The 24,247-nt window shown below is 35.8% G+C and overlaps 1 protein-coding gene across 3 annotated transcripts in view; it reads left to right on the top strand.

The window, feature by feature from the left end:
- The window catches only part of ABLIM1 (actin binding LIM protein 1), a 184,279-nt gene that overhangs the window by 126,264 nt on the left and 33,768 nt on the right, over nucleotides 1–24,247 (top strand). For all 3 annotated transcript variants that reach the window (XM_070946093.1, XM_070946092.1, XM_070946091.1), the window contains exons 9-13: nucleotides 12,160–12,237; nucleotides 13,643–13,798; nucleotides 16,425–16,463; nucleotides 18,135–18,170; nucleotides 18,578–18,707. In XM_070946093.1, coding sequence (XP_070802194.1) covers nucleotides 12,160–12,237; nucleotides 13,643–13,798; nucleotides 16,425–16,463; nucleotides 18,135–18,170; nucleotides 18,578–18,707 — 439 coding nt within the window. The remainder of the gene's footprint in view (nucleotides 1–12,159; nucleotides 12,238–13,642; nucleotides 13,799–16,424; nucleotides 16,464–18,134; nucleotides 18,171–18,577; nucleotides 18,708–24,247) is intronic.

Here is a 24,247-nt window from a genome sequence, read left to right as displayed (position 1 = left end):
CGAGGAGGTCCTCTCTGTGGGAGCGCACGGGTCGATGGGAGGTCGTCGGTGCAGAAGGCGGTCTCGGAGATAACTAGGTCCTATGCCATGGAGCGCTTTAAAAGTGGTAACCAACACCTTGAAGTGCTCCCGGAAGACCACTGGGAGCCAGTGCAGCTCGCACAGGAGTGGTGTTATGCGGGAGCGTCATGCAGCTCCCGTAATTACCCGCGCGGCCGCATTCTGGACCAGTTGGAGCCTCCGGGTGCTCCTCAAGGGGAGCCCCATGTAGAGAGCGTTGCAGTATTCCAGGCGAGAGGTGACGAGAGCATGAGTGACTGTGCACACGGAATCCCGATCAAGAAAGGGGCGCAACTGGTGAATCAGGCGAACCTGACAAAAGGTCCCCCTGGCAACAGCTGTCAGATGTTCCTCCAAAGATAGCTGTGTATCCAGGAGGACTCCCAGATTGCGCGCCCTCTCAACGGGGGCCAAAGACTCGCCCCCAATAGTCAGTGATGGAATCAGCTGACTATATTGGGATGCCAGGAACCACAGCCACTCAGTCTTGGAAGGGTTGAGCTTGAGCTTGTTCCTCCCCATCCAGATCCGTACAGCCTCCAGGCACTGGGCCATCACTTCAAGGGCATCTCTGGGGTGGCCTGGGGTGGAGATGTACACCTGGGTGTCATCAGCGTACTGGTGGTATCTCACCCCAAAGCCACGGATGATCTCACCCAGTGGCTTCACATAAATGTTGAACAGAAGGGGCGAGAGGACCGACCCTTGAGGCACTCCACATATAAGAGGCCTCGAGGTCAACCTCTGCCCCCCTGCCAACACGAACTGCGACCGGCTGGAGAGAAAGGAGGAGAACCACCGTAACACGGTGCCCCCCATCCCCAACTCTTCCAACCGGTGCAGCATGATACCATGGTCGATGGTATCAAAAGCCGCTGAGAGATCTAACAGGACCAGAACAGAGGAGTAACCCCTGTCCCGAGCCCTCCAGAGATCATCAACAAATGCGACCAATGCCGTTTCCGTGCTGTGCCCAGGCCTGAAACCCGACTGGAACGGATCCAGATAGGATGTTTCCTCCAGGAATTGCGGAAACTGTCGCGCGACCACACTCTCAACAACCTTCGCCACAAAGCAAAGGCTTGCATACTCATAACATACTCTTCCATCTGTGGGTGGAATCTGAACAAGATGTTGTTCAGATTCTATGAAGAAAACAAAAAGAATAAAAACATTCTAAGTTTCTAAAAAACAGAACAATTGCATGATATTTTGGCAAATGTTTTTTGCCTTTCTAGGAAAATAGGTAGTATTTCAGTGTCCCAAAGAAGACCTCGGATAAAACTGTTGTGCATTTTATTATTGCTTTAATTCACCCATGTCATTTTGACATTTCCCCCCCTTCCTACACCCTTACACTGTCATACAGTTCAGAAGTTTATAAATTTCATAAATAAATAAATTAACTTCCATCATTTTAAAATTTAAAGGTAATATGTTCCATTCTTACTGATAATATCTGGATCTGGATTTTTTGTTCTATTCCTGAAATGAATGAGATCCAGAAAAGGTTGCCACTGGTTAAAAGAAGGAGTAAACTTTATTTACCATATTTTCCCAAAAGATTTTTTACTACTGTACACTGGAAAAATGGGGGGTTTTGATGAAAGGAACGTAAAGAAAACAGGCATCAGAAAAATTCTTTTCCTTGTTACTTGTATGGACAAACCATTATTTATATTATTAAATGGGATGTTGTCAGTAGTTGTTTGCGTTCCACAGAAATATATCGACCTAAGTTTTGCGTCATTATCTTCATTTGGCTTCATTTTGTGCGTGTGTATACCTTTGAGTCTGTGTTGATTCCTAGCATTTAGATCTACAGTATTCCTTAAGTATCCCTTTTGAATGTCATTAAAATTTGTAAAGCTAACTTAAGTAGCCACAAAAATTGAGCTATTGATAAATAGTAAAGTCAGAAGTATGGTTCTTTTAAAATGGTTGTTAACTGCCTGGGTTTTGGGATGTGGGCCGGATATAAATGCTTAATAAACAAATAAACAAACAAACACATTTGTTGTAAGATTAGTTCATCTCTAAGTTGAAGATCCAAACATGCTGTTGGCCAGATTGTTTATCTGTTGTCATTAGTGTGGTAATAATTCTTCAGCTAAGTGTTACTGACCTTTCAAAACCATTTAGCAAAATTCCTCGTTTCTAAGGAAACTGCAGCCATTCTTTCCTTTCTCTCCTACATGAGCAAGTGCTTGTCTGGTTCAGCATAAAAGAAGTTTTGTATCTAAAGTATAAACTCTATTTCTTGAGAAACAGTAGTTCCAAAACGTGTATAGCTCTACAGAGAATCAAAACTGTTCTTGTATTTCCCCTGACAATCAAAATTCATACCACCAGAATTACTTGTTGAAATAGCTTCAGCTATCATCAGTACATTATACAGCATTTTGTCTACAGAGGATCTTGGACTGCATGCTTCTTATTATCGAGAATTCTTGCTGGGTTAGATTTTAGGTGGAGTCCATAAAAACAATGATTATTTAAGATCCGTTCCCCTTGGGACATTTCCATAGAAGGTTACAGATGCCAGAAAAAGCAGGAAATAAATTAATCAGGTATAAAACTGTGGGGAATGTTTATTGCTTTCTAACGTGGCCCATAATCAATTTTTTTTGTGGGGATTGACTGTTTCTCTAACTGCTGTTATGTATCAAATATCACAATGATTATAAGGAGACAACTTTTATGGAAAGGGAGGAACTTCTCTTTAATATATATGTTTAGGAAACCTTTCTCCTTTTTTCACTTTTCCTTGTTGTTTCTGTTTTATAACAGCATTCCTCATCTGATTTCTTTTATCCAAAGAGTTTGGTTCTTTGCAGGCCTTACTCTTCAGAGGTTTGCAGTTGTGTTACTTCTTTCTGCACTCAAGTTTTCAGCTGCTGCTTCCACTTCTTTCACTACCCTTACTTTCACTTGTTTAACCACTTAATGCACACTTGATTTTTAATTTTCACAAGTAAATGTCACTACTTGGTATATATGTTTACATAGATTGCAAGAAAGGAAATGAGGATGCTAAAGAAACTATAATGAGGCATTATGATATTTATATACTGATACCATGTTAGTTGTTAAAGAGACAAAGTATCAATGGAAAGCATTTTACTTTGCATGTAAGTCGTTAAAATGTCAACCGTCCTTTGAATTCTGGAAGATATCATTTTAAAAGAAAAATAAATCATCAGATCATCTTTGGGCATAAATCAGTTCCTGATTTATATATAAATAGTGCAGCCCACCTCAGATAATATTTAACATTTCCCTTCCATTTTACTGTCTGTCTTATCTACAAGAAGGGGGCTGAAAAAATATAGCCACTCTTATTTTCATTCTCAATGAGGTTAGTTAGCCTAGCCTAGCATAGGCATTCCTATGCTTAAATGTCAAAGTTCCATTCATGTGTCCTATATGTATTTATTTACATACTTATTTAGGCACTGCTTCTCCACAGTTTAAACTCCCAGTTTTCAAGGTTGACTCAGTTTACATACTCCCCATTTCGGTAACGCTAAGTAAGCAATGTATTTAAGCCCAACTACTTGACAGTGTTTTATTCAAGTGTTTGTAGATTTTGTGCACAAATTAAACAGTTCTGTATATTTGTTTGCAGTTGTATGTATTTTTGTGTAAGCATGATAGCATGGATAATATATACATATTGCATGCCCATTTTATTTAATTGGTATTCAAATCAAATATATGGCTGTATTTAAAATTGTTACTTATTTTAAAATATAACTCTCAGAAAACTGAGTGATGTCTTTAAAGCATCTGTTTGCTGTTCTGTGATAAATAGATGCAAGCTACTACTTCTTGAGATTGAATATTTACAGTTTCTTGATATTAATTTTAGTCAAAGTTTGTAATCTTCTCTGACAAAGGTTCTCAATGTTTAATGTCTTATAAAATGAACTTGAAAAGCTAAAAAACATGGGTTTAGTAGTGGACCTGGGAACCTCAGAATAATATGGAGTTCATCAAGTGGTTTGTTTGATTTGATTGGTAACTTTGGTTACTTATAAGAGTCTCTTTAGCTGAAGATTTCAACCTTAAATTTCAGGACAAAATGTTATTTTTTTATATAGGTAGTCCCTGACTTACTACCATTGGTTTAGTGACTATTCAAAGTTACAACAGCACTGAGAAAAGTGACTCATGACTGTTTTTCACACGATTGTTGCAGCATCCCAATGGTTACATAATCATAATCAAAATTCAGACTCTTGGCAACTGAGTCATATTTATGACGGTTATAGTGTCCCAGGGTCATGTGATCACCTATTGTGACCTTCTGACAAGCAAAGTCAATGGGCAAACCAGATTTATTTAACAACAGTGTTACTAACTTAACAACTGCAGTGAGTCACTTAACAACTATGGCAAGAAAGGTTGTAAAATGGGACAAAACTCCCCTAACAACTATCTCAGTTAGCAACAGAAATGTTGGGCTCAATTGTGGTCATAAATCGAGTACTACCTGTATAAGTAAAGAAACTAATGTGGATTATTTTGATTCACTTCATAATTCTTTAGATTAATAGGGGTGTAAATTTTAAAAGCTAAGTAATACAATAAGAACCAAGTTAAACAGAATGTCAAAAGTTCCTTGATGGATTTTGTATATTTTCAAAAAGGAAAGTTCAAAGAAAAATTCAAGTGTGATTGTAGCAGTAGAACCTGTAAATGAAATGTGTAATCTTTTATTCATGAAGCATTTATATACATAAACAAAGTTTAAAAATTTAGATTTCCATTCCTTCCCTACAGCCTGTCATTTCTTTAAAATGGTTTTTCAGTTTGACTCTTGTGCAGTTTTACTCTGAGCATAATAAATTAATGATGCTTATGTTGTGCATAATACAGTAGCTTTATTATATATAATATTTAAATTATAGCTAGCATTCAGTGACAAGTTGAAACAACACCTGGTCTCAGGTCCCTTCTCTTCTCAAATATAGCTACAGAAATTTTAATTGCTTTTTTAGATTAATTTAAAAAATCATTATCTATCTATCTATCTATCTATCTATCTATCTATCTATCTATCTATCTATCTATCTATCATCTATATCTATCTATCTATCTTTTATTTATTTAATATATTTTCTGCCAATCTCGTCATAATGTGATTCTTATTAGGAACTGGACAGTCTTACCATTCTATCATCAAAATAACCCAGCACCAAATCCTATGTAAGGATTTCATCTTTTAAAAAATTATCTCAAAGCTGCTTTTTCAAAAAGCAACTGGACTGTTGTTTTTTTAGGAAGATATTTCACTTCATTGGATTCTGTCTTTGGTTCTGTGGAATCTCCACAGACATTTTAAAAAATTACAATTTTGGGTATAGAAATGTTTTTTAACTCTATCCTAAAGCAAGTTAAAATTTAAAGGAGGTCAACATTTTCTAGTTTTCACAGAACTTAATTGGTAGAGGAAGCAAGAATATGTAGACTAAAGTCTCATTGCTGTATAGGTGGTCCTCGGCTTATAACAGTTCATTAGTGAGTTACAGAGACACTTTAAAAAGTGATTTATTGTTTTCCACATTTATGATCATTGCAGCATCCCCTCAATCACATGATCAAAACCCAGACAATTGGCAACTGACTCATATTTATGACAGTTGCAGGATCCTGAGGTCATGTCTCCTGACAAGCAAAGTCAATAGGGATTCACTTAACAACTGTGGCAAGGAAGGTCTTAAAATGGGGCAAAACTTACTTACTAAATATCTTACTTAGCAGTAAAAATTGTGGTTGTAAGTCAAGGACTACCTGTATATCTTCATAAAGATCAGTTATACCCTAGCATTATGGACAAATGTAAGCTACTTATATAAAAAAGATGCCATCAAATTGTTTCTGTAAACCAGTACCTCTCTAAAAAAAAACAAACAAAACAAATTGACCTTGCTAATTTTCTTTTTGTGGCCCCCAGAAGTTACTCCAGAGTGGGTAGGCCCTAATGTGTTTTTTTTTTAAGTTAAAAATAATAGAATTAGAGATGATTAAGAGGGCAAATGTCTTACATCCTTCTCGTAATTAAAATCCCTTCAAACTGCCTCAGATATCTCCCATTGTAGTCTTTGTGTCATATAAAACTGATATAGCCCTTGAAGTGATGGAGGTTCCTGCTGTAAAAGAAAAAAAATATATCTAAAATGTAACTGTACTCTTAGCATATACTTATGCATGTATGAGTCACACTCTTCTGTATTTAAGAAGCTATTCTTTGGGCTTGTTACATGGTAATTCTATATGAATGCAGTATGATTGCAAACACAAACCAAGCTATTCCTTCTTCTTCAGCTGTTTTCACCATCTTGTATACTGAACACAATCAAAACGTTAAGGCAGGTACTGTAAACTGTGCTGGATCAATGTCCTTGTATCTATTAGTAGTGCATCCAGTTGGTTTGATGTTCAAGGAATTATTATTGATACAGGGAAATTGCCCTATATAATTCTCCAGAGCATGACTTGAACATCTGCAGTTCAGAGATGGACAACATCACATCACTCTTATGGAAGGATGTGGATGGCTCCAGTATTGCTTTGTTTTAATTTTTTAAAAGATTATCTGTGTAAATTAAAATCCGTGCATGGCAAAATCAATGTCAGAGTAAAACAGAAGTGCTGATTATTGAGATATGAACCAGTTTTGCTTTTTATTAACAACAAAGGCGAGTTCCTTGGGGTAATGCTGTATATAAATATGCCAACTTTTAAATGCAACAATTAACAAAAATGTTGTGTCAGTGTGGTATACTAATTTAGATACTGGATTAAAACTTGAAAAACCCAGATGCATGTTCTCATTTCACCATGGAATTAATATCTTTGGACCAGCCAGCTTCCCCTGTATGTTATTATAAAGATGAAAAGAGGAGGACAGTATATAGTGTAATAGTTAAAGGCACCAGGGTAGAAGCCAGGAGACTGTGAATTTTAGACATTCTATAAATATTAATCCAATCAGGTGACTCTGAGCCAGTCACTCTGCCTCAGCCCTAGGAAGAGAGGCAGTGGCAAACTACTGCTAAAGAAAATTGCATGTACTTGTCCAAGCAGTAGCTAGAAATTACTACTGACTCAGTGGCACAAAAAATGGTGGTGGGAGGGGAGCATGGAGGTGAAAAGAAAGCCTTGTATGCTACCTTGAACCTTCTCATAGATCAGCGGTCCCCAACCTTTGAGGCTTGGCAGCTGGGCTGTGGGGAATAATGGAACTGTGCCATATATGCACATGCGCAGCCCTTGCCAAGTGGTGGGCTGGCGTGCCTTCAAGCAGCTCGACTTGCACAAGCAGTGGGCCAGGGTGCACATGCACGATTGCCCATCGGCCAGCTGGTCGCTCAAATTGAGTTCCACGTGCACGTTGGCCAGCCCCTCACACAGTCCAATTCTGAATAGGCCAGGGCCCAGTGGGCCATGGCTCAGAGTTTAGGGATCCCTGCCATAGATATGGAATGTAGGTATAGAAATGAATTTATCTTAATATGTAAAAGAAGTTTGGGGATTCTTTTGTACAAAAATGAGATATTGTGAGGAGAGAAACCAAAATAAATACATAAAATATCAGCAAATATAGGTAACTCTCAACTTACACCATTTGTTTAACTACCATTCGAAGTTAGAGTGGTGCTGAAAAACATGACTGTCACAGTGTCCCCTTGGCCCCATGATCAGAATTTGGTCTCCTAGCAAGCAATGCATATTTTCGATAGTTGCAGACTCATGGGGTAATGTGATTGCCATCTATGAGCTTTCTAGGATGCTTCCACCATGCATAATCAATGGGAAACTAGATTCACTTGATGACTCTGTGATTCACTTAACAACCACCATGATTCCCTTAGCAACCGTGGGAGAAAAGGTCATAAAATTAATCACAATATATTTGATGAATGTTTAGTGATGGAAATTCTGGTCCCAATTGTGGTTGTAAAACAGGGACTACCTGTAGAGCTACTTAATGGATAGCACAATTCAAGCCCTTATTTGTAGATCAGCAGTCTAAGGAACAGGCAACAATATTGACAAATTCTGTAACGATGTAATCAGAACAAATGTACAGTGCCCTCCAATTGTACATGCCTTATTTTACATTTGAATCATTGGCATTTCATATTTGTAATGTTGAACATTATGTAAAAATGATCTTAAGGTTGCAAGTTGAGGTATTCTTTCCTTGGATGGTATCTATTCTATATGCATATTTATTTTTACATCAGTCATACCTGACTGATGTTCCTTACATTTAACTAAATTTATTTCGCAATTGATATCCGTACATTTTCAATGATATCATTAAAAAATAATCAGAAAGAGTTTTTTTGCAGGGGAACGTGTCACTCAGTATTATATGGTACATACTGTATTACACTCCTCATTTGCTAGTGTTGCACCTATTACGAAATAAGTCAAACGAAACAAATTAATGCTTTTAAGTAAATGCATTTCTTAAAAATACAGAAACATTTTCCCCATAGGATATAAATGACATTGTAGAAGATGACCAGACTGATCCCGAAGGTAGGATCAAATGCATCATCAGTCATGAGTCCCTGCACACTCACAAGAGATCTAAGTCCAACCCACCTTGAATTCCTTCTTAACTCCCACTTATTTTCTTTCACTTTTAATAGTTCAGATTGTTGTAGAGAGCTTAACCTTGTAATAAATCTTTGTGCTCATTTGATCTGCCTGAGTCTCCTGATTTCCCCTGAGGGACATTAAAGTTTTAAACTTGTTTAGGTTTTCCATGCAGAGGAATTTTGAAAATACTTGGGGAAAAAACAATTAAAAGAACATTGTATGAGTTTGATTAAAAGAAATTGCTTTCTAGCTGAAGTATCTGAATGAATATAAGAATTAACATTTCATTAAATGGTCATTAATGGTCATTAAAACAAGCAACCACAAATTTTTTACAGTGCAGAAATGATTTTAAAAACTTTGCATATTTAGAAATTTATTGATAAATCTGAAAGTTTCTTCTGGATACAAAAATGATACCCAAATAAGTCAAGCCAAAAATATGACTGACAGAAGACTCAAATAGTTGTTTAATTACAGGTCAGCAGATAAAATGTATTGTTATAATGGGGGGGAAAAGAATTAGTTGAAAAGCAAACTAATAATACCTTATAGTATTATTACAACAAGCATCAAATATTTGTTTGCAAAATATCCAAAATATTACATAATAACAATATTTTTTTAAAAAAATCTTGCTTTACAAAAACAAACATATGTTGTTGATATATTTTATGGCATGTTCATTTTGTCTCTCAGTACTGGCTTATGCCTCTGAAGATCATCTTGTTCTTTGTTATAGACTATTATGCAAGAATAACTTGTTCTTTTGCTTTTTTACCCCATTTTTAAAAAGAAAAAGGAACTAAACAGCAATTTGCTGAAATTGGGAATTGGATATCCCACCAAAAAATTGGGAGATCTGTTATCTTTTACAAAATAAGGAAAATGTACTTACTGCCTATCTCTTTGCAAATATTTCCACAGTAATGTCTGGAATGAATAATGTTTGCTTTCGCAAATCTTGATCTTTGGTTTCTAGCCAGTGAGAGACAAAGAAAAGTTCAGCAAGAGTTTAATTATAAATGGTGTTTGGTTCAAGCAGGAAAAAAAAGGAAAGCACTTATTCTGATTATTCCTTGGACCTTGAAAGAACATTTGCTGAGGGAGGGAATGTGTATATATTAGCAAGGGGATTGGTTGATGCTTTGTAGTCTTCCCTATCCAGCTCTGTTGGATCCTACTGCACTATGAGGCAAATAAACGACACTGGTGTTTCGCTCTGAATTTAGATGAGAGATTTGGTGGTCAAGCTGGATTTGCAGTGGGGACATTCTCATCCCATCCATCTGTTTTGGTGGAAAAGAGAGTGTTGGCTTCGCTTGACCTTGATGGTATCATCACATTGGCTCCATGGTTGGAGTTACTTGGCATGAAAGAAGGTTACCCCTCTCCCACAAACAGTAATACTAGGCAACAGCAGAGAGGGTTTAATGAAACCTGTAAATCTGTATAATCAGCAAAAGATAATCTGTTGTTTAAATACTAAGGGGTCCTGCTCCTAAAAGAACTTAAATTGGTTCAGATATCCAGTTAAATTGTTATATTCCTTCATCAGGTAAGAAACTTTTAAATCTTGAATCTAGTTCAGCATGGCTCCTAATATGAAGTTGATTAGCAAGTACTTTGTTCTGTGGAAGATAAATCCTTCTTCTGTTCAGATAATCTGAATATTCTCCAATTCTTTTTAATCATATTTATGCATGCTCATCTCTTTTCTTTAACAATTGTTTTTCAATTGAAATATTTGTGTGTGCTTTTTAAAGAAAAACAAAGTTTAGGCATATTGCCAGGATTTTATTTTATTTTACTGCAATAAAATACAAGCTTTTAGTTTTAGGTTTTTTTTAAAGGATTTCCCACCCACCCACCCATGTTTTCTATGTTGGGTTTGTATGTTCCTGAAACATAATTCAATTTTTGCCCCATTTCTATATTGGTTAAATGTGTAATGGGACAATCCTGGCAAATGTTATCCTGTCTTGTAATACCTTCCTGTCTCCCAGTTCATGTGCAGTTCTAAATGAATCTATAATTTTCATTTTATGACGTGATTTTAACTATAAAATCTGTGGATATAAATTCCAATTCTGAATGAAAATATCTCCAACCTGATACCATCCAGATGCATCGAATTTAAACTCCCATATTTTTTTGACCATGCACTCTGGAAAATATGAGAGTTTACACAATAGAAAATTTACGTTTGGGAAAAGGAACAGACTGATAATGGGAGATGTGGGAGAATTGCTCACTTTATGCCTCTTCTTGTGAATTGAGGCTGCTCCTAGGCACATCTATGAGTTTTGAACCCTGAATTTATTGAGCCACCATACTCTTAATGCAGAGAGATAATAATACTTTTAAAAACCAAGAACTTAGCTCAGGTACAATTTAAAAATTCTGCCTAGTCTGCTTCTTTCATTGATCATTGATATATCTCAATGAAACAGATAAAACTAGGATAAGGTGGCCAGGGCACAACCTAATTGTAACTACTGTATTTTTCAGAGTATAAAATGCACTTCCCACCCTAAAAGAAGGTGAAAATTTGGGTGTGTCTTATATACCAAATGCAGCTCCCCCACCGGCCCCCATCCTTTAGCCTCTGCCTCCCAGCAATTTACCTCCTTGCAGCAAACAGCCTATTTCAGCTTCAGCACAGCCTGATTAGCACAAGCAGTTGATTTCAGTTGGATCAGCCTCCCAACTCTCAGCTGTTTCAGGCTGCAGGGCTTGCCATTGCCTATTGCCAGGGGGCCTCTGCTGTTTGCTGCAAGGAGGCAAATTGCTGGGAGGCAGATTTTTCTTTTCTTGTGCTAATCAGGCTGTGATGAAACTAAAGCAGGCTGTTTGCTGTTTGCGGCAAGGAGGAAAATTGCTGGGAGGCAGAGGCAGATTTTTTTTTCTTGTTTTCCTCCCCAAAAAAGGTAGGTGCATCTTATAGTCCGGAGCGTTTTATAATCCAAAAAATATGGTAAGTAGATCTTTAAATGATGCCACAAAATAAGGAGATGAAATACACCATCCAGTTGTTCCTGTTTTCCTGCCTCTTCACGCTCAGTTAGGGAATTCCATGGAATGACCAGGATAAGAGGAGAGAATAAATAGTCCAAAAGAGCAATGCCTGCTAGATCTGCGAATTCAACCTGGTTTTCAAAAGAAAAACCCAGCCTGAAGTATTGGGCTGTACTGGTTGTTCTGCAGACTTGCAGGAGTAGGCAATAATTGTCTTCTAAAACTTTGGTGTTTTTTAGTTCTCCTTGTGAGGGACTTAGCATGAAAAACTTTTCCAGTCCATAATGCTGTGAAATTTCTCTATAAAGATAAATCCAATCTGCTTCATCAGGCAAAAAAGTTTTAGCTGAATTTTACTTTAAGAAAAAAATGTTCATTTGAAAATTAGCTTAGCTTTGAATGTTTCAAACAGGATATCTAACCCAACCATGTTTTTACAGTGTTTTTTTTCCTCCCTTACAGCCTACCCGGACATCCTCAGAGAGTATTTATTCAAGGCCTGGATCCAGTATTCCTGGTTCACCAGGACACACAATCTATGTACGTATACTTTCATAAAATGTTTTATTAATTAGCTTTTGATTTAGTGTTATGTTTTTAGAGATGTACTTATTTAGATGTATTATCATTCATAAAGAAAACAGTTCATGACCTGGGAAATCAGAATTATTTCTTCATGTTAATTCCTTTTTATCAATTAGACTTTTTAAAAAAATCTGCCATAATGGTGTTTCTTATTAAAAAAAAACCTTAAGACTCCTTTGTAAATTTTTGATTTGTTGTTTGGGCGTTGTCAATAATACAGATGGAACTTAACTTACAACTGGTCATTCATTTACAACCAGTCATTATGACCAACTCTCCCAAAAGTACTTAGTTTTGTTCTAGGTGCTCAGTTCCGAAGTTCTGACAGCCACTGCCTCTTTGGTGTTCACATGACCTCATTTTGGGTGCTTGGCAGTCAGCCTGCATTTATGGCTGCTTGCAGCGTCCCATTTTCACATGACCAGGATTTACAGATTTTTTGAAGAAAACCAGCATTTACTTCTGGTTTTAGGCAAAAATGTACCATAATAAACAATGGATTCCTTTAACAACTGCAGATTTGCTTAGTGATTGCATTTATTCACTTAACAACTGCAAAAAAAGTTGGAAAATTGGATTGGCCACATGCTGTATGACCATCACAACTTCATGATTGTAATGGGCAGACTTCGTTACTGTTGTAAGTTAAGGGCTATCTATATCAAAAAGCTGTAATTTAAGGAAATCCCCTAATGAGTGGCTGACAAACAAAATAAAACTTGGAAATGTAACAATTTGTTGGGGGTTTTTTTGTCTGAATGTGATGTTTTGTGAAGTTGGCAAAATAGAAATTGCTGTGGGCCATCAAAATGAGTATGTTTATGAGTGACAGCTCAATATGGTCCTCAAATACTGTTTTTATAGGGCTCATAATTAATCGGTTACATGATACTGATGCCTGGATGCTGCTCATAGTAAGCCATTGTTATTTTGTTAATAAATAAATCACAGTTGCTTAGCATTTAAAATTCACTAAGTCATAAACTCTGCTCCACTCACTAGCCATGTTAGTCAACCAATAAAATCCATGGATATTTTTCTCCTCACATCTTCTGTGATGGTTGTGGACCACCAATTTCAAGCTACAAAGTATACTTTGAAGGCAAGTCCTAATGTTCAGAAATTTCCACTTTTCTATCCTCTGGTTGCTGATTATTTTTTTACACTTCTTTGATGAATTGATGATTATCAAATCCAGTATTAATGGAATAAAAAGGGCCATTTGATTGAAAATGAATTTGGGGAGTGAAGGAGAAAAAAAGGTAGGGCTTTTTGGTGGTTTTTCTTACAGGCAAAATTTAGAACTGGATGTTAAGTGAAACTACAGATTTGTGTTTACCTGTTTTCTTTGATTCTTTAGGCAAAAGTAGACAATGAGATCCTTGATTATAAGGATTTAGCAGCCATTCCCAAAGTCAAGGCCATCTATGACATTGAGCGTCCAGATCTAATTACTTACGAACCTTTCTACACTTCTGCCTACGAAGAGAGACAAGAAAGACAGAGCCTTGGAGAGGTAATGAATTGGAAGTTCAATTTTGAAACCAGTTCACTTGGTTTGTAGTTTAGCTTCTGTTGTTTTTATAAACAGCTGATGCAATGGTCCAGATGCTTCATATTTCTCAACTTCTTGCTTCTTTATAGCTTTGAAAAAATGTGAGCATTGGACTATGCTGTTTCACTTTCCTTTTTGGTTAATAACTATGTGTGCAGGGATCCCTGTCCATCAGAGCTCTTTCCTCTCAACTTCATGCACATGCTTGCCGGGTGGTAGCCAGCAACCTTTGAGTTTGAAGCACTCAGTTGGGCATCAAATGTTCAGGATTTACTTTCTCTAGAAGTGGCATAGATTCTTAAAGAAATACTGCTATGTGGGTAGAGCATCTGTGTGTGACATGAGCAGTAAAATGATGTGAGTACAAGAAAACATTATTAGAATTGTAATAATAACACTTGAGTACATGTTTTAAAAAAAATATTATGAGATCTCTGTGTTTGCACAGAAATCTTTTTTACATTAAACTATCTATGTCAATGGAATGGAATGGAATGGAATAGCATTCATCCAGAGATCAGGATGTCTCCAACCCTTCCAAAAATAATATTGATGACCTTGATGTTCCTCCTTGGGCCAGGAAATGAACCAGATCTGTTGGCAGATTACTTTGATTCAGTCTGTCTGGATTGAATATGGAATATTTGGACCCAGACATAAACTATGTTTATGTGTTGTTATTAATGTGGGATTTTCTTTATGTTAGATTTATATATAAATGAACAACAGAAAAAAAGAAAAACTTTAATATTCATATCATTATCCTAAACGTTTTGATCATATGTATTTCTTGGAAAGATTGTACCTCAGATTCACGGCACAGAAATGTTTTCACAGAGTGCCACCTAGTGGAAGCCATATTATTTTGCTATTGAATCTAAAACTCATTTAACAATTCTTAACAATTTTTAATGACAAAACTTGATTATCTACCATTTTTGTGGTATAGTTCTGATCCATTTTGTCTTTGTTCACATTTACTCCTCAGGCTGCATTTCTTTTCAAGGAACTCTACTTCCTGATCTATCTTTATTACTGATTTTGATTTTGATTTTAATTCGTTGCTCATTTCAGCCATTTCAGATATTTTTCTCACTCTTGGTTTTGTATAAGTCAGTGTATTTTTGAATAAGCTTACTGCTGTTATGTAATTATTAGAACACCATATGCAGTAAAAAAAATGCAGACATTATTAGTAGAATAGTTGTTATTTCCATATGTATCGGCAGGGTAAATATCAACCCAAACATGTTTTAAAAAGAACTACAGTTAATTTTTATATAGCGATTATAATAGGAATGATTAAAATGGAACTGAGAAAGTAGATCCATATCTATGCTTTCTTGGGACCTTGAACCAATGGCCTTTTCCTTACTGGCCTTGACTTTCTGTCAGTTCTGCTTTCCATTGAAAAGTCTGCAATCCCAATTGTAACTTCAAACCTGGGTTGGATTTTGGAAAACTTGACTTAGATGAATCAAATAATAACAAATAGATTTTAAATTTTACTAGGTTTCTTTATCTTCTCTGTCATTGAAAGACTAACATTTATTCTAATTCTGCTCACCTTGCTTTCATTATCCATTATATTATTGAATAATTGAAGTTTTATAAGTAGTGAATGTGTAAAAATAATATCTCATATAGTCCAATAATCCAATTTAGGAACATGTTATTAGATAGTCAAATGAATCATACTATGTTCCATTAGTTGGGTCATATATTATCATTTCTTTTTTGTACTGTCAGACTAGGAAGTGTAGGAAGAAAAATGCAATGACCATGAAAATGGATTAGATTCATCCCCAGCAGATAAGACCATAAGTGGCTATTACTCATGATGACTGCATATTTCTCCCATATAGAAGGTGCTAGAGAACAAGAAGAATGATCCTAGTTTTGGGATTCTATAGACATCTGTCTGGCCTCTGAAAAAACAATGTGCTGGACTGAGATAGGATTTTACCTGAGTCAGCACACCCTTCATAACATATTTAATACAGGGGTGGGGAATTATGGCCCTTTTATGACTTCAATTCCCAGAATTCCTGAGCCAGCCGTACTGGCTTAGGAATTCTGGGAGTTGAAGTCCACAAGTCATAAAGAGGCCATAGTTCCCCACCTCTCATTTAATTGAATTGCATCACTCAGTTCTTCTCAGGAATATATCGATGGGCTCTTCAGATGGTTGGACACTAGTCAGTTTTCTGCTTCTAGATGCAAAGAACTAAGGGCAAAACTCAATTGTAAATTTTCCTGCTGAATTGATAAAATGTCCTTTACAAGTTGAATATTCAGTTATGAAACAGGACTACCATTTATGAAATCTTAGTAGTTTACATTTTAAGTATTAATTCAGTACTGGGGCGGAGAGGGGGGGGCAGATTAAAACTTGACCGTGAAATATTCAAAAGTTGGTAGATCCCCGATACTAGACCTAAAATATTAAAAAAATATTTTATTTTTCATTTTTATTGGACTCTGGCTTGGTTTACTCTTGTAGCCTGTTGGGTTTTATATATACTATATATAGTTTATAGTAAGGATGTATGAAAATGAAGCAGTTTAATCCCTTTTTTCCCTTCAGAGTTCAAGATACGGCAGTTCTCCTGTGCATGATGAAAGTGTAAGTTGAAAAAAAAGAGTGCAAAATCCATAAAGTAATAGACGATATAAAACAAATTGGCATTAGACAGTTTGTCTCTAGTTTGATTGATTTACATATACATATTATCTATAAACACATCTGAAGAATGATTGTTGTATAAAATAGTAATATCTTTAAATCATAAGATATTAATTTATAACAAGCTGCCCAGAGTCACCTTACAGGGAAGATAAGCAGCATAAAATGTAAATAAACAAGCAAGCAAACTTCTAGACAAATAAACATTTGGTATGGTGGGTAACAAGGTGCACAGATTTTGACTACATTTCTGAACACAAAGATGCAGATAAAGTTCAAATACGTTATTTTAGAAACAAGACTTTATGCAACTTCTTATAAAAGAGAACTGCTAGATGGTCCATTGTTGTGAAAGTTCCTTTATAATTATTTGTTAAATAGCATTTCTTTCCATTTGCCTTCCGCAGTTTTTTTAAATTGCAATGTGTTGCAGCTCAAGCCACACTGAAAAATTGCAGTGTGGTTTGAACTGCAACAAAGATGTGTGGTTAAATAGATACGCCAAACTTCATCACAAATTTAGGTTCTCCGAGGCATGTCTAAGAACTCATAGATCATAGATGCATAAAATTTGACTTAGATGTTATTTTAAATACCTTTTGGGCTGTAGAAATCACAATGGTATTGCTAATTGTCTTTTCTTTCTGTACATCAGAAAATGAAGATGGTAAAGCTAATCAAATCTCATTTTGGTGTGAAATGGCCATTTTATTTGGGATAGTTTTCATTGTAAACATTTTTGTCAAAGAAATGTCAAAATACTTATTCCTCTTTCCCTTTAAATTTACAGTCAAAATGAAGTCTTTTTAAGTAGGACTTCAATATCACATGTATTTGGTAAATTCCTAATAAAATTTCAAAATCACTGAAAGATGAAGCCAATGAGTTACCGTTACATTTATTTATACTGTAGAACTACAGTAGTTACCTTACTAATGTTCATGATAATCAAGTTTCCAGTAAATAAAAATAATAATAACTTTATTGTCATTGTACATGTATACACAGTATATCCATACAACAAAATTCACTTAACACCCAAACACCAGGTCTAACACACATAACAATACCCAAACACTCCCCCACCCACCACAAATTCCCCACCCCTAAACCACCCAAACATCCACACAACAGACCAAGTAATGCTGTCCAACAGCCACTGATGGTGTCCCTTTAGTTCATTGTTGAGTGCAATTATAGCTCTGGGATAAAAACTATTCAGAAAACATGTGGTCTGAGTTTTAATTGTTCTGTATCTTCTGCCAAAAGACAACAGTCCAAAAATATTGTAAGCAGGATGGGAAGAGTCTCTGAGAATATTATGCAACTTCCTCAAACAGCGAGATTCAAAGATGTCGTCCAGGGCTGGAAGCTGGAGCCTGATGATATTCTGAAATACTACAGTTATTTATGAATCTTTGATTAGGTTAAGCACAAATTAGCATACGTGTGGCCCTAAATTTAAGCAGTTTCTTAACTCCATAAATCTGACTGTCAGAATTGGATCAAACAATCTTTCTCATGAAATTATCAATTATCTGTCATTGATTTGATATGACAGATTTCACTAAAATGTCTTACCTGTAATCTCCTTTCTGCTATGTCTTTCAGTCACCAAGGACACTCTCTCCAACTCCATCTGCAGAAGTAAGTTCCAATCAAACATTCTGTAATCTTGTTAAATTGACTGCTGTATGATGGTGAGATAATTGTTTTTGTAAAAGAGATGAAGCCCCCTCCCAATTCCACTTGCTGATTGTCCTGTTTAAAGTACTTCCATTACAAAAGGATTGCAAGATAAGTGCTTCCTTATAAAATCTAGCTTGGTATTTTATGATCTGGTATGATACAAGTGGAGAAGCATTTTTGGAATTACGTACTGCAACTACTAAACATGAGTAGAAGGTACAGCATAAGTAGAACGACATCTTTGGAGATTCTCAGTCATCTGGGTCACGGTTGTCCAGTTGCTTCTTGAAAAAGCACTTTTGGGATAAGGAGAAGGAATTTTATCAGATCATCTGCTATAATATATAAAATAATATTTTCTTCAGGGTTATCAGGATTTTCGAGAACGAATGATACACCGGTCAACCAGTCAGGGTTCCATTGGTTCCCCTGTATACAGTCGTCATAGCTACACTCCCACCATGTCACGTTCGCCTCAGCATTTCCACAGACCTGGTAAGGCTAATGAAACCATAGAACCAAATTTTAGAAAATTTTAGAACCAAATTCTTTATCTTTTAGAATCCCTAGGAAAGGATCTACTTCTTTCAATTTCAAAGCTATTTATTCATTATAAAACTGTGTTTCCTTTTCCTTCTCACTTTTTGTTAAGGGTCCTTCTTTATTGTAGAAGAATGGGGGATATCTGCTAATTAGAAATTAATCAATTTTCTGAAATGGATTATATTATTTGGGGCAATAATTAATTAGGAAAACTTGTAAAATTACATTTGTCTAGTTTCTTTCACCAGCAAATAATTCTGAATTTTAGGTTATGGGCATTTTTTAATAAAGTCAGGGTTTCTGATTTTTTGAATATTCAAAAATGTAACTTTTAATGCAAACTTTTGATGTAACTTTCGCTTGTTTGATGATGAAAATGTAAAACCGTTTTTTCTTTTTAAAAAAAGTCTATATTAAACTCTAGGGGAAGGAAGTTACAGTATAGTATTTTCTTAAAAAGAGGAAAGAAATTCTTTAAAAAAACTTATCAGGAATTAGTTTCACTGCTGAAATGCTAGACATACATATAGAAGTAAAACAATCCCTGAGTCAGTTTCTGGTGACCTTGGTAATGTTATGAGAGTTGCCTATCTTTGCATCTGTGCCTATCTGTGATTTGTTTTTTCAATTACCTAATTTAGTGATCAGTACTGGACTACCTAAACAATCTCTCATCCAAGTGTTATTAGAGTCAATTTTATTTAGCTTTCACCACCTCATATAGGTACTGCCACCTTGATTCAATTAATTCTCTTCTATTACATCTAGGCTTTTTTCCCCAAAAATATTCTGCATCAATATTAATTTGGCAATTTGTTAATATACAGTATGTTAATACTGAGTATTAAAATTTTACTTTACCTTTAAAACTCATATAACAATATAAAGTTAATACTTTTTGAGAGATTTTAAAATTTTGATGATACCATAGGAAGTCAATTGGCACCATCAACAGTTTATACAGCCTCAGATTTTATTATTTTTCCAGATCTTATCTTTGGAGAAGAAAAGTAAATTCACACTTCAGTAGAAAGAAAGCTTGTCTTTAAGAATGCCCACATACCTAAAATATCTATATTCACCTTTTTTAAGCCTCTGAACGCTACAGTTTCATTATTTCCTGAAAGTTTTCTTCTGGTAAACCAAGTGAAAATTTATGGTGATTAGAACTTACATTCTATTTTTAATATGATTCTTCTCTAGTGCTTATACTATATTAAATGTTTTCATTAAGAGAAAAAAATATTATTGTGGAAATTATTTGTTTGATTTATATGGCCACATATTTGCCAAGTAACTATAAATTTTCTTCTAAAATACATTAGCACAACATATAAGAAACAACTAAGCTTTTATTTGTAATTGTTTGGTCCAGTTCTTCCCCAGATAATTATTCCTTGAAAATAAGTTAAAAATGAGAGTAGCATGAATGCCAGTTCCACCCTATTTGTTTGTATATAAGGAAATAAGGATTTAACTTGAAATGAGGGAATATTCAATGTAAATCTGATTTTTCCACATTTCTTCCTATGAATTTTTCCTGCAGTAAGAAACCTGTTTTATTTCCTTTGTATAGTCCTCAGATTCCTACTTATGACAGCTTGTCCCTGTGTTTCCCTCAGCCTCCAACCACTTTTTCCTGCTTCTGTCTTATTTGGTCTTCTCTTTTCTTTGTTTCTGCTTTGTCCTGCTTCACGAATCCCTGCTGCTGCAGAGCTGCTGTCTAACGGTGTGCAGCGGTTAGCCCTCCTACGCACTAATAGTCCAATCTCTACCCACAATGATTCCCGCCCCTACTCCCCTTTCCGACACCACTTCATTCCCTATGTCAAAGGTAAGGAGACAGGCCATTCAAGCTAGCGTCCAAATGACTGGAGATTTATTAGCATTCTAGGAAGCTAATAAGCCACATCTCCATAAAATGGCTGTCCACTCCGTGGTCCCAGCATGCTCAGATTTTTGTCATAACGATTATGCTAGACCTGGCATATCTTCTTTTCTTTGAGAAAGTATGCCCTTTCTAAGGGTCCTCCATAGATGAAGTGGTCCTGAGTAAAGATTTCTTAAGAAAATGTGACTGTCTGAAAACTGAGATATTTATCATTTTGGGAGATTAATTTGGAAACAGTTATAGTAAATTCATCTCTCTTTTCAAACACACTGACATGACTCACATTTTCCTAATCTTAAAGTCCCAGACCACATACTAATTATGCATGAATTTTAGGGGTATCTTCCATATATACCAGCTTCTAATATAGTTTACCTAGATATATATGTATGTATATATGTATAAAAAAAACAGTTTCCTAGTTTACTAAATCTCCAAAAACATTATTTCAAACATTTGGGATGGATGCTATGTTTAAATGTGTCCTCTTATCCCATGCACTTGCCTTTTGAATATAATGGAGCATGCTTATTTTGCAAATTTAAAACTCTAATGTAGAAAGGTGCTTTACATTTTGTCCATAACAATTGTCAGTGATTCTCTGGCATTTCAGAAAAGAGGGGTTTTAAAGCTCTACTTGCAAGTTCCAAAAGAAAATCTGTGAACTTGTTTATAGGAAATATGTATTCTAATACAAAACCATGACTTTTCACACAGTGATGTGAGGGTCAGCTGATACAACATTTCGTCATCTGAGACTGATACAATATTTTAACTTATTATAAGGCCTACATTCTAAGAATTCTCTGATTCTTTTCCAGTTGTCTTGCTCCATCTACCACTTTGAGCTTCGTGTACATAAACCTAGTTCTCCTTAATGGCTCTTACATCACCTAGTTCCTGTATTCAGCATTACTTACTCAGGAATGGTTAAACAGTAGAATTGGCTTAATTAATAAAAGAGAAACAAGTTTCAAATGCAGCCATAATCATGCATGCTTAACCTTCCAAAAGCAATACATATATCAGTATACATAGATCTCAATTTCCTAATTATGCTAGTATAAAATACAATTGCAACTTTTATTTTTGCTTTGTTTCAGTCATGAGGTCCCTTAAAAACAGAGGCACAGTTCATATTTGCATGCACTTGATGCATACATTCTAGTTTTACATTTTCATGTTTATCTCATGCTTTTTAAGACATTCTCCTTCCTACTGTCTCTTTTAAATCTGTCATGGCAAAGCTTCAAGATCACTTCATAGTTACCATTTTCTAAAAAGTAAATCTATCTGGAAGACTGAATTTGTGGTTTGGGTTGATATTTCAAATTCAGGAAGTGGGGAAGTAAATATAGGTGAATTAAATGGAATCAAATTGGGATTTTTTTTACCAATGAAAGATGTTCATTAATGGAACAATGTCCTATCATACCTTCTAAATCTGTTCACGGATTCTGAAAGATTTCTGCCTTCCTAATTCATGGATGTAAAAAAATCTGGTGGAAAGTTATGTATGTTATAATTATTTCAAAGAATTGTGAGAATGTGTGTGAACATCAGTGACTGTTATTTTCTTTTCATTTCTCTGTCCTCATTGGCAGCTTCAACCTGGGCTGCTTGGAAGCTTGCTACTGCACATTGTTAATAGTAATGGTTATGAACCTAGTATTTTGCAATTACTGAGTGGTTTCATAATACTTATATAGCATATACCCAAATATAAAGAATATTTATTTCTAGGAATTCTTTTCAACATTTCACTAAATGAGAAATAGGATGCTATCAATAACCTATCTTAAGGCCATTAGGATACATATTTGGTCACTGGATGATGTTTGCTAATACTGAAAAAAATAACAGAATATTCACTTGTTTATTTCCCCAGAAGTGTTGTGGAAGGTAGGATCCATGTTCTTTCCGGATACTTTCAAATTAGGAACAGCTACTGCTGAATTGGTCCATCAAATCTAGGATCAATGATACTAAGCAGCAGATTCCCTAAGAAATAGATTCCTCCAAATGATTTCCCTGCAGATCATGATATTAGAACAGAAAATATTGACAGTACTTGATTACCAAGAACTTAATGATACTCTGTTGCTCTTGTTTTAGAAGTTCTGCTTTGGACTTTCTGTTTTCATTTACTGCTTTTCGTGTTAGTTTATCTCTTCATTTGCATCTTTATGTACATATTTTAAATTGAAGTACAATATTCCAAAATATGCAGCGTGCTGTTCTAATTAAGGAAATATTTGTGTGCTTCCTGGACAGATAATCATAATAGTGGTAATTTATATTATAGTCTATTCCTGAATCAATACTGTGTCACTTCCATTGTGAACTTGAAACAAAAATTATTTTAGCATAGTTACATATGCTAAACATATCACAGGTGTAATATTTAGATTATGCAGTTTTTCTAAATGTAGTTAAAGAATGAGAAATATTAGTCCCTTACCCTATCAAACTCAACCTTTTGTAGAAGAATATCATCTTGAAGGAAACCAAATGTATCAAGTAAGTCCAGGGTTCATGATTTCTAACCTTAGGAAACTTGTGATGCCTGCACCATCCTGGAGGGTTTTGTTTTTAGTGCTGGACCATGGACTTAATTGCATCTATCTGGACTCTTTGTGTACATGGATATGATATGACATCATAGTTTACTGAGTAGCTCCAAGAAATAAAGCAACATAGAGATGTCTCGAGGGCTGCTAGAGGAAGACAGTGAAACCAAGCACAGAGGAGTACCTACATCAGGACTTGCTTGTGTCAATAAAGGTAGAAAAACATATTTATAGCTCTATCTTTATTGCATCTGCAGATGACTGCCAAGCAGCTTTGTTTCAGGTGACAAAGTCCTCTTGGATGAGGAAGAGCTGGGGGAGCCCCAGCACAGCTACTGTGAAAAATATTTTTTGGCTTCTGTCAGACAAAGTTGCTCATCTTTGCTGTGAATTGGACTCTGACTAGAGAGACCCTTTGAAAGTGACATTTCAAAGACATGGATGAGCTTTGTTTTAGCTGGTTGGATCTGAGGAAGTAGACAGGGGTCTTGTGCTGTGAGCTTGGCCCCCTATGTTCTAGCCGCTTCTAGTTGATTAAGACCTCCTGGGAAGTGGCATGCAGTTGGGTAGAAACAGTGGTTAATGCCTCTTTGTGAGAGGGGATGGTACTACCTGCCTTAAAGGGAATGTTCGTACACCCCTTTCTCAAGAAGCTACCCTGAATTCAGTGGTGCTAGACAATTTTCATTGTCTCCAATCTTCCCTTTTTAGTGACGGTTGTTAAGATGCTAGTGGGCATGCAGATACAAAGGGCCTTGGATGAAGAACATTATCTGAATTCATTTCAGTCTAGATTCAGGACAGGGCACTGAAATGGCATTGGTTGTACTTGTCAATAGTTATTGGAAAGGTCATGATAAGGTGGTACAATCATTGTGGCACTCCTGGACTTCTCAATGGCTTTCAGTACCATCAAAAATGGCAATCATCTAGATTTCAGGGGGGTGGCAGTGAGAAACATTGTGTTACAATGATTCTCCTCCTTCTTCTATGGCTGGTTCCAATCAGTGTTGGTTCTTTCCCAGTCTTGC

Source organism: Pituophis catenifer, unplaced genomic scaffold (assembly GCF_029215685.1).
Source record: "Pituophis catenifer annectens isolate HBS135680 unplaced genomic scaffold, rPitCat1.0.hap2 SCAF_6, whole genome shotgun sequence".
Lineage (NCBI taxonomy): Eukaryota > Metazoa > Chordata > Lepidosauria > Squamata > Colubridae > Pituophis > Pituophis catenifer.
Note: the sequence above shows the minus strand (reverse complement) of the source record. Positions and strands in the feature narration are given on the sequence as shown.